This window comes from Pyxicephalus adspersus, chromosome 2 (assembly GCF_032062135.1).
Source record: "Pyxicephalus adspersus chromosome 2, UCB_Pads_2.0, whole genome shotgun sequence".
In the NCBI taxonomy this organism is placed as follows: Eukaryota; Metazoa; Chordata; class Amphibia; order Anura; family Pyxicephalidae; genus Pyxicephalus; species Pyxicephalus adspersus.
In genome coordinates this window covers 112,810,656-112,822,661 of record NC_092859.1, presented here as the reverse complement: position 1 = coordinate 112,822,661, position 12,006 = coordinate 112,810,656, and the positions used below count along the sequence as shown (strand labels likewise).

At 37.6% G+C, this 12,006-nt stretch overlaps 1 protein-coding gene across 1 annotated transcript in view; it reads left to right on the top strand.

Moving 5' to 3' along the window:
- The window catches only part of PRKCQ (protein kinase C theta), a gene marked incomplete at its 5' end in the record, with an annotated part of 12,681 nt that extends 3,451 nt beyond the window's left edge, over positions 1 to 9,230 (top strand). The window contains 6 exon segments of the mRNA XM_072401871.1: positions 3,407 to 3,498; positions 4,652 to 4,714; positions 5,264 to 5,402; positions 6,508 to 6,696; positions 7,956 to 8,084; positions 8,310 to 9,230. Of these exon segments, the coding sequence (XP_072257972.1) occupies positions 3,407 to 3,498; positions 4,652 to 4,714; positions 5,264 to 5,402; positions 6,508 to 6,696; positions 7,956 to 8,084; positions 8,310 to 8,465 (768 nt within the window).
- Between the last annotated feature and the right edge of the window lie 2,776 nt (positions 9,231 to 12,006).

Below are 12,006 nucleotides of genomic sequence, written 5' to 3'. Positions count from 1 at the left end.
AGGTCTGAGCCTCCAGAGACACAACCCGCCCACCACCCTGAGCCTGAGATTTATACGGGAGACATGGTCCACAGCTCTGGCCAGTGCGCCCTCCTAAGCGGGGTCCTTCTCCTGGTCTCTGTGCACGGTTGGTCTCTGTGCCCCCACGGGACCGGGTTTGGGGACCCTTGGTTTATAGTGAAGAAGTAAGGTCAAGTTTTGTTAAATAGTAAAAACTTCAGTGCAACTTACAGAAAGGCACTATACTATCTTATTATAGTTCAAATAAAAGAAATTCCAAATTAAAATATGTAAATATTGTTTACAGATAAATATGTCAAACCTTAAAAAGTTTTTTAGTGACCTGATGGCAAATGAAATGGACTGAACGCTGTGCATAAAAGGTCATCTGCAACGTCTAACTGCTAAAAAAAAAAAAAGGCTTTATTGCAAATATCTTCAATACAGAAAGGCTTATGTAACAATATTATCTCTATGTAAAGTTGCCATATTTAAAGAATACCTAAACTCTCCTAAAGTTATTTTTTTAGCTACTTCCCCTGCATTATACTTGGTGGTCCATGCTGCTGCTAAATCCACATCCAGAGAAAGCTGCTCAACTGTCAATACAAATCTTTGCATTTGGGTGCTGAATTTTTTTCAGACAAAATCATATTTAGTTATTTTCAAGGAACATGCAAGAGGATGTCTGGTCAGCCAGGTAAAGGGATAGGAAGGCGACATAAGGAATAACTATGTAGAAAAATAGCTATGTCTTTGGCAAATTTACAGGCCCTTTAACAGCCAGGCTTTGTGTTCTCCTTTTTTCTATCAAGCACATTTAAGTCAAGTATGGTATTTAAAAGTAAAAGCAGAATATGAAGATTATAGCCCGATAAAGAGATGAAATGTAAAGTTTCTCATGCTGATTAAAATTGATTTTGGTTCTTGCTGACCTTTTTTTCAACCCAGTGGTCGGCACACCAGCACATAAAAACCTTTTGATTAAAGAAGCCTGCTGACAGTTAATATTACTGAAAACAGGAACAGTCTGACTAGAAAACAGAATGGTTATCTAGATTTAAGATTTTAATAGTTCAAGTTAACTATAGACAGCTACGTAACCAATTCCCTACCTCTGTGCATAGTCACAGAGGGTCAGCAGACTGCTTGCCCCAACCTGTTGTTAATCTCAGCTAGAGACCAGCTAGTATCAAATTATTCAGCCGCTTCCAGGATTTATTGTAGATGTGATCTGATGGCTTTATTTCAACAGCAGCGGCTAGGGATGGATATGAAAGTTGTATTTTTTTAAAAATAATATTGCCACCTTTTTTTTTTAAATATTATCAAAGCCTAAAAAAATAGTATTGTCACCAAAACTGCTGGGAGGTCAAGAGGACCTGTGGATACCTGCTCCAATGGAATATCTTTTTAAAAGTATGTTTTTTTGTATCTAAATAAAAGTTTAAAAATGGTCAGTAGCATGTTCCCACAGGTCCCCCTGGACTCCCCTCTCCCAGCAAATTTGGTGGCATTAATATGTTCAGGGTATTTGAAATTGATTCTCAAAGTTAAAATATATATATGTAAAATAGTGAAATTTATCCTAATAGGAAGACACAGTGAACATCACCTATCCATCATTAGTGGTGGTTATGTCCAGTGCCCCAGTGGTCCTGCTTACCTGCAGCTCTTGGGAGCCCAGAACTAGCAAAGCTTCATCAAGATTACCAGCATTGAAGGATCTGATAATCACTGATCCTCCCTCTTCCTAATAGATATGGAAGTGTTTAGCTCTAAATACTTCTGGTTCAGCGCTATCAAACCCTGGCCCTTTAATAAGGGAAAGAAGCAAATCAAGCACATAAGTTACATTAAGTAATCCAGACAAAGGTAAGGATGTGAACAGGAGATGTCCTTATGTTCAGGACTTAGTACAGTAGATGCCATATTATCACTTATTTTCACTGGTTGTTTATAGCAGTGGTCCCCAACCTTTTGCAGCTCGCGGGCCACTGAATCTACGGACACCGTTCTGTGTCACTCAGAGGGGAAGAAACTTCCCCCTTAGTGATGTCATAATGCCAGAACCCCCCTACTCTCCTATCGCACGTCTGAGCCTCCACAGACACAACCCGCCCACCAAGTATCAAGCACATAAGTTACATTAAGTAATCGTCGGGACTGAAATGTATGATTAACATGTGCAAACGATCAAAAAAGGGGCTCTGTTAGTGGTTAAAACATGTGTTTTTATACAACTAACATATGCTTCTAAATTTGACTTCAAATGAACCTCCTGACACCCCTTTTACAGGTTGGGGGATTAACATATGACAGCCAGGCCCTCGGAATGAATGAGTTCTGACAAGGAGCATACTGAAAGGAGCATAGTAAGCAATGTGTATAGCATATTAGTATGTTGCTGCTTCATCATTATCCAGCCAGCAGAATAAATGAAGGGAAGTGATACCACTTTATTCTTTATCTGTAAAAGTGAGAGCAGTACTGTACTGATTGTGTTATCTGACAGAAGTGTCTGGATCACAAAAGTGGCTGGACAGAATCACAAAACCTATTTTAATATAAATATGTAATGAAAAAAATATCTAAGAAGAAAAATATATATAATTATGCTATCTCAATAGATTTTTGTGTATGCATTGCAATATATAAAAAGTTTATTGTATATACTAGACCAGCAGTTGCCAACTGGTGGTCCGCAGCTCTGGCCGCTGCGCCCCCCAACAGGGTCAGAAGAAGGAGCCTCCTGGGGGTGCACCGGCCCGAAGCAAGCACTGTCCAGAGTCCGTAAATTTTAGTGGTCTGTGAGCTCCAAAGGTTTGGCGACCACTGCACTAGATATACAAGTCCTAACAAAAGTTCAGTGTGAATGGTTCCAACTACAAAAACTAAAGCTGTGTATAGATACTAAATTTTGGCAAAAGTCTAGTTTATTTAGCTGTCCCCCAATGCTCTTTAGTAATCCTCCTTGCCAGGTTAAGTAAGAGGTTGGTTTATTCATAATGGGACTTAACCTGCATATAGAAATTTTTTCTGACATCAAAAATGCACAGATGCAATAAGGCTAGGTCCAGTCATGTCTTGGTATCAATTTTTGTGACTCGCGGCAGATGGCACCTAGTCAGCCACTTGGTTACTCACACTGCAGATCTGTTTCTTAAAGAACCATATCACAACCTCATTGCCAGCCTGGGCATAGTCTAAGATAAAGGGAAATGTGTATATATGTATGTATGTGTGTTTGTTTGTGTGTGTGTGTGTATGTATAAATAAACAAATATATATATATATATATATATATATATATATATATACATATAGTGTGTATTTTTATAGCACAAACAATATTAGATACAGATATAATAACATTTTGAATCAATGTTTCCTTCTTTTTTGAAAGGAGAACCTGTTTTTTGTCATGGAATATCTCAATGGTGGGGATCTCATGTTCCATATTCAAACCTGCCAGAAGTTTGACCTCCACAGATCAAAGTAAGATCCTAATTATAACCTGTAAATATCAGATAGTCAGTTTTCACAGCATGGTGAGACAATTCTTATGTTAAGTATTGGACTTCAGGATGACTACAGGAGAACTGTCCCATTGCCATGATGAAAAAATTACCTGCTTCATCATGCAGAACCAACAGAATGGCACCATCACATGGTGTCCCAAATTTTGATTTTTCTTACATGAATGAGGAACATCAACGCTGAACTCTTTCATGTATGGACAAATAAAGTAAATAGTTTCACAATCTTTGTACATAGTCCACTATAGGTTTCAGTGATCTTCATTTTTAATAATTTAGGAATGTCCTGATGCAGACCTACTCTTCGCTATGTAACTTTTCCAATCTGCATTTCCCCTTGTATCATTTTTCCACCCAGCATAAACAAAACTCATGGTTCAGTGAATCATGCTTTTTATTCTACCTATTCACTGTTGTATTGCTTCCTTTCATACCCACATGAAGGGCAATGACAGAGGAACATTTAGAAACAAACAGAAGGCAGAAGCAGCATGTTAGACAGTAGACACATATGCACCAGAAAGGACAGGGCTAAAGAACTGATGATAGATTTTTTTTTTACATTGTGTTCCACTACACAAATAGGTTATTGTAATGGCCCCCTGTATATTGATAGCATCATGTAATAGATGATATTGGTACAAAAACAATAAATACTGTTTAGGATAAACAAAATATTGAAACATGAACATACAAGGACCAGTAGACTCCCAGTTCACTACAGCTCTGTATTAGACCCACACCACTGAGATTGGGAGTTCCCAAAAAATAATATCAATAAATCTGAACCTGAAAAAGAACAAACGCTTTTTTTGGTATAGTAAAAACATTCTTCTATTGATATTGCTATGTTTATGTTGTGGTATCAATGTGTTCATATGTTTGTGTTCTCTTTTGGCAGTGAATTCAAATGTCACCAAACATTCTCTGTTCGTGAATCAATTTCTATACCTAAAGGACCTGGAAGACTCATCTGCAGAGAATGTTTGCTGAATGTCAGCTTCACTACTTTACTAATTATAACAACCCCTTTTAATTATTTGTTGAACTAAGTTTAATTTTTTCCTGCCCTTGATGGTAATTTATCTTTTCATTTTTCAATACAATTGTAGGTTTTATTCTGCAGAAATTATCTGTGGCCTCCAGTTTCTCCATTCCAAGGGAGTAGTTTACAGGTAAAACTCATGGAACATTCAAAATACTGTATCAGTTTTTTTGTTTTAACAAAAAAAAAGACATATTGATAGTTGTGATGAAACATAATTATTTGCTAAACATCTGACGGTGCCATTTAGAATGAATAGCCCAGTATTGAACTGACAGGTGTTGTGCATTGCTGCAATGTAAAAGTGTAATGTTAAACTGCCCATTCTGTACACAAGAAAACTTAAAGACATGCAGTCAAATAATTCTCATCAGTAATGTTTACTTAACATTCTTTTATGCATATTTTGTAATACATGTAAATAAAATGTTGAAATACTTAGTACTTTTTTCTCACGTTTTTTCTCAGTAATATTGGTTACTATCAAAACAAACCAAGAAGTAAATCCCCCCAATGGGGACATAGACAAATAAAAATTTGAGAGAGGCTCTAACGCTAAAACTACCTAAAGCTAAAAAATGCCTTGAAAATAAAATTAAATTAATTTTTTAGGGTGGACATGTACAAGACTGACTTTTTCTATGTTTAATGTAATTTTGGGCACTGTAATATTTTTCAGGGATCTGAAACTAGATAATGTGCTTTTGGACATGGAAGGACATGTGAAAATAGCTGACTTTGGAATGTGCAAAGAGAACATGTTAGGTGATAACAAAACCAGCACATTCTGTGGGACTCCTGATTATATTGCTCCAGAGGTGTGTATTATGATAATAATTAATGCATATATATGCACAATGCAGATATTAACTGAACAGAAGGCAAAGTTTTATTCCATAGGTTAATAGGTTTGAATACTTTTTATTTCAAGATTTTACTTTTGTAAAAGTTGATGAATGTTCCCCTGACCCTCCAACTTTTGGTGCCTTAAAAAATATTATTTGTATAATAATGTAATGTTTATATTATTGCACATATATTATGATATAATTATGTATTCCCTGACCATGCTTTATGCGACCATTTTTGTTATCAACAAGCTTTGATTTACAACAAATGCTTTTTTTTTCGAACCCTTTCCCACAGCAATTTTTATTGTCACAATATTCAGGGGCTGGTCAGTCACTTTAGATGTTGGCATGTGGTTTTAAATTGCTTTTGTGAACTACTTTTTAACTTTGATTGACAAAACTAGTTACACATCAGACATATTCCCATAGGCTTCTATACCCCAAACAATTTTGGTGACATTACCATGTTTGTGGTACTTGTATTTGTGTTCACTGTTCAAAGTTGGCATGGTAAATTTGTGAAATGGAGAAAATTACATTTACAACAGGATGGAATTAACCAGAGGAAGGTAAAACATGGCATGCCATAAAAAATGTTTAGTTGGGTCTATAGACAAATTCAAAAGGGCAGAACAAATAATGGACCAGAACATAGCCAGATCACAAGACAAGATCAGAATATCCTGGTGAGACTTCTTTTGCACTTTGGTAAGCAGAATCACTAACAGATTAGTAATTTTTCTGCTAGTGAGGCAACAGTGTGGAATATATTTGTAAAGCAGCTGATGGGTTAGTTGTGGAATTTGGGGATAAGACTCCTCTTCTCTAGGCTGAAACATTCTTTGTGATGTTGAGTCACAGAAATAGACCTTAACTTCTACTTGAGCAATACCTGTCCTGCTAGCCAACTTTGCCCATACAGTGTGACACTCAGTGTAAGGATTGATAGGTTTAGACTTACAAATAGAAAGGCTTTAAAATTGTAGGGACCTCTATGATTTTCCTGCTGTTGAACTTGAAATCCTGTCTAAGACTGGCCAATAACCAGCTACTTCTTTTTTTTCTTCAACAGATTTTGCTTGGACAGAAATACAGCTTTTCAGTTGATTGGTGGTCTTTTGGAGTACTTCTCTATGAAATGTTAATTGGCCAGTCTCCATTCCGTGGCATAGATGAAGAACAATTGTTTCAGTCCATACGCATGGATGACCCATTTTATCCTCGTTTTCTCTGCAAGGAAGCTAAAGAAATATTGGTTATGGTATGCCCCATTGCCCTCTTCAACACATCTTTCCACATCTGTATGTATTTATTAGGATAAAAATAAACATGTACCTTTTTTATTAACACAAACAGCCACAGCATCTTGTAATTTTTTTAAAGAACCTCTTATCACAGCTGTGGTACCTATTGCCTGACAATTGGAAGCAATAGTATTCCAGAGGCAAAGCTCTGCAGTATTCGTGTCATATCTGAGATGGAACTAGCACTGTACTCAAGGCTTTAACATGCCTCTAATGGCTCAAATAAATGTAATAATGAGCCATTGAGGGCATTGTTACTATAAAACAGATCAAATCGGTAATATTTTTCTTCTAACTCACTATTTTCTAAAATGTACTTTGGTATAGCTTAGAAATAGATGCTGCTTATCTGAATCATGTGAACTCATTGCCAGGATGGAGCAGGAAAATCAGATTCATCTTCTTGGAACTACATATCCCATGACTACTGGGATGAATACGCATCCAAGTTATTCACCAAGTCATTTGGTGAACATAGAGGTTGACAGCCATGGATTGACGAGCTAGAGGCTGGGTAGTCATCAGTGACAATGCACTTAATCTACAATCACTGCTTAAATCACGAGGCAAACCAGATGTTTACTGTGTTCAATAGTGCAAGGAGGACAATGGTGTGGAGAGAATTTTGTCTTAAGCTACGTACACACTTCCAATTATTATCGTTGGAAAACGAACGACGAACGATCCTGCACGATATATACGAACGATCATATAGCACCGATCCTGCACATAGAGATAACGACACGATCGTTCGTAGATATTGTACACACAATAGATACGATCGTTTAAGCGATAGAGGAACTATGTGCACGACAGGAAAGTGAACGAACGTTCGTTCATTACGCATGCTCAGAGCATGAACGATCAACGAACGACCGTACACACGGACGATGTTCAACGATCGTCGTCCAATCCGATCCGCCGGTCCGGTCGTTCGTTTCCAACGAGTTTCCTCGTTCGTCGGCGTCGTTGGTTACTTTTTTACGAACGATTTTTTGCCCAATCGATCGTTCGTCGTTCGATTGGAACGATACAAATTGCAAGTGTGTACGCACCTTAACTTTCAAGAGAAATATATTGTTTGTTTTTTGCTGGCAGGATCACCAGGTGTTTTCATATAACACAGCTTAGTTATCCATGTTACATGATGGTTGCCTATAGCTCTATTTTAATTATATATTTACAAGTGTGTACTGATTGTGTTTGTATATGTCAGCTTTTTGTCAGAGAACCAGAGAAAAGACTTGGGGTGAAAGGCAACATTAGGCAGCACTGCTTCTTCCAAGAAATTGACTGGGAGAGGTTGGAGAAGAGGCAAATAGAACCACCATTTAAACCTAAAGTGGTAAGTATTATGTTCTTACAGCTGACAATGCAACATGCATGCATGGCCAAATACAAAATGTATTGGATTCACAATACTTCAAGTCATTTTTTTCAACCCCCTCGCATAAATTTACAACAAATGTGATGAATAATAATTTAGCTTTTTTAATCTGGATTTACTAATTAATATTTGTTGTAATATTAGTATCAGTGTTTTTTGATTTATGGTTTATATTTCAACCAGAAATCAGCAAATGACTGCAGTAATTTCGATAAGGAATTTTTGAATGAGAAAGCAAGATTATCAAGTACAGACAGAACACTGATCAACAGCATGGACCAAACTATGTTCAGCAAGTTCTCCTTTGTAAATCCCAAAATGGAAGAAATCATCTGCTGAAGCAACTTTATTTTTCAGAAAAGCAATGGGACATTACACTGCATGAAGACCTTTGTTTTTTCCCCAATAATTATGCTAATTTATATATTTTAAAATCAAATAAAACAAAATGACTGTAGGCTGTCAATGAAGTTAGGTATATCATGACCAGAAATGTGCAAAAAAGCCATGTGGAATTACAAGTACATATATTTAAATAAAGTTTAAGACAACATCATGTGTTATAACTGTATTTGTAAACAATTTAAGTGATTTTTGTTCTACATATTAGGATATGAATATTAGGGACTGAATACTAATATCCCCCACATCTTGTTTGGCTAAAAGGCCATGAAGGAGTATTTATAGCTATTCTTGTTGGGACAGGAAGTAATTGGCTATCTGTACAATGGAGCCATAGGACGCAGCAATATTATTATTTATTAGAACATTTCTAAGATTCTTGACATTCTTTTTCTGGTTCACAGAAGTGACAGAGAAATTCTGTTCTGATTTCTGCCTACTGTTCAAAATACAATTTGGCTAAAACTTCGTAGTTTTTATGTAGGATTGTGTCCAGTATAGTGCATTTTATAAACCGTAGAGATTAAATTAAACAGAACATAAAATATATTGCTGATCTAGCAGGGTAAATAAACAACTAGTGTATTTTATCATGTGTATTATTCTAGATTAGCAAATTTGTAAAACAGTTTGTATATAAGTGTATCCGCATGTTTTTTGCCCCATGAAGTTATGTGAAATAAATATTTGAACAAAATAAAATAGCAGACTTGCTGTGATAAATTATTTTACCATTTGTATGAACTTTAATAAAACAAAGCAACCAAATTCAGTTTAGAAACACCAAAATGACCTATAGATTATTCTTCTTAAAGGAAAACTTAAAAAAAAAACAAAAGTGAACTGCAGAACATAAATTTACCGCTCCTGTGCTCGTCGTTCCAACTGCTATAGCAATTAATAAAATAGGATTTGGGTGGTTGATCAAACATATATTTCAGGTATGCCAATTTTTTAAGCTCTGGATTGCACAGGAGTGACTGTAAATGTGTCACGAGGTGTGGAGGAGAGAGGAACACCTGAATGAAAATAGAGGGATGAAGACAAGGAACTAGGCCTCAAAGGCAAGGGAGAGGGAAACGGTCACCACCTACGAAAACCCTAAACCTAGCCCTGACTCCTGTCAGTATGAATAGACCCTGAAGGTGGGAATACTTATACACAGGAACCTAGGCCCTTGTAGCCCTGAATTGCCCTAGGAGTAGTGGCAGGGTTTGAGACTACTGGTTCCTTCCCTGATGAACGAACCAGCGTCTCCCTGAGGCCCAGTAACACCGAGCACAAGAGAACAACAAAATACCAAGAGCAGTACAACTTATCTTTATTAGGAAATAAATGAGCAGAAACTCAGGAGAGGACAACAACCCAGCTCTTCCACATCCAAGCAGAGAATATAAACCGTAGAGAATGAAGTGTGAGGCCAGACTAATTAGAGGAGCACCAATAGATGTTTGTTTTGATAAATACATTAAATCTAATGCAAACATGTTAAATACTAGCACACTCCCATATAATACATTGATTGGTAATCTAGAATCTCTGATATTTGGCAGTGTCACTTGGGAAAAAAACTAGTACATGGAAGCACTGGATACTAATGAGTGAAATATTAATTCCTGCCTTTTTTTTTTTTTTTTTGGCAGGGAGTCCTAGATCGAAAGTTAGTTTAGGTCTAAATTACCTGGTTGAAATTTTTCTACTGACCTCATAAAATATAATGACAATTTAAACATGTGTATGCAGCCCTACACAAAACTGACTGGGAACTTTTTATTGGTGCTATTTATGGTCTGGATGTGTTATTGTTCAGATCAAGTGAGACTGAAATGGATGAAATTAGAAAGGTCAGTGGATCCACGTAAAAAAAGGCTCCTTTCAGACTTGTGGTTGCAAAACACTGATGTTAGCTGCTCCCAGCTTCCCTATTTTCAATACTGTGCGGCGTTACCTTGCAAGCTCATCAACCTCTGGATCATGAGGTTGAGAGCAGTTGAGGGTACCTGCAGTTAAATGTTTTCGAGAAGTTGATGTATCTTTCTCTGTCCTTCAGCACCAACTGCTTTCAACCACTGTGAGCTGGGGATGAAGACATTTGCATTCAAGTCAATGGAAGCGCCTGACCGATCGATGGCAGCCAGATGCAACCACCGCCGCATTCTACTGCAACTGCACCACATCCGCCTGTATAAAATGATTACCAACTGCTCCCATTCAGTTCTTTCTTTTTTCTGCACTGTTATGATTGTGCCAAGAAGACATGGATAGCCTTTTTCTATACCTTTATCCTAAGGAGTTCATCTCATTAAAGTCACCCCTGAAACTCAATTTGAGACTAAGATCTTTTAGATTTTAGTGGAGGTACGATCTACATTTGACCTGCTTCAACTGCTTGCCATTGACCTAGCCTTCTATAGTAAGAGACGCAAACAAAAGCCCATTTATACAGGCCCCTACTGGCACTTTAAATAGTGGGTGAACATGGCATAAGCACATTGTGTACATATGACAAAAAACTAATATACCTAAGACGTGAAATAATTGTGATTCCAAAGACAATTGAAAAATGCATCTGGTTAAGGAAAAAACATTTAACAAGAAAATATCGCAGGGAACTGACCTCCTGTAAAAAAGGGGGAAAGATGTGGATCCATAACTGATGGTGTAACAGGAAGCGGTAACTGATCAAACTTTAATCTTAATGCTACTGGCAGGTTAGAATGATATAGGAAGGTCTTCCTCTAATATAAGAAAGCAATTCCGAAGCTCCTGTTTCATGGCCTTGTTCATGATAATTATAAAGCTTTCCCAGGTCTCAAAGACAAGCTGTGTCCTCAATGCACTCCATACAAAACAAGATTTGCAGTTTAGTTAGGAATATATGCATGGAAAATTGTGTGGATAAGGGCCAGCAATGGAGAATTATCTTCCTACTGCAATCATTAGAGACAATTTTCTAGCACCAATTTTCAACCACTGTGTCGCGGCACACTAGTGTGCCGTGAGAGATCTTCAGGTTTACCGTGGGAAATTATCCAATTACCATTGTCAAGTGTCTGTGCTATAATGACTATCAGAGTAATGTAATACTCTTCCATATCAGTGGGTGGCAGTAGGTAGCTTAATTGCCTTTTTTATTCTAAAGCTACGTACACACGTCAGATTTTTATCGCCCGATAATCGGCATCGGCCAATTATCGGGCCAAAATCTGCCGTGTGTACAGTCGGTGTCGTGTCGGTGTCGTCCATCGTCCGGACGACCGACCTGCCGGATCCACGGACGATGGACGACAGCCGATCCTAATGAAAGGGAAGGGGAGAGCGCGCAGCAGGGTGCCGCTCCGTCGCTCTCCCCCTCCCCTCTCCATAGAGCATGAACGGTGCTGTATGTACAGCACCGTTCATGCATCGTGCAGTCCCTTGTCGTTGGAAAGGATCGTGAAAGATCCTTTCCAACGACAAAAATTGCAAGTGTGTACGC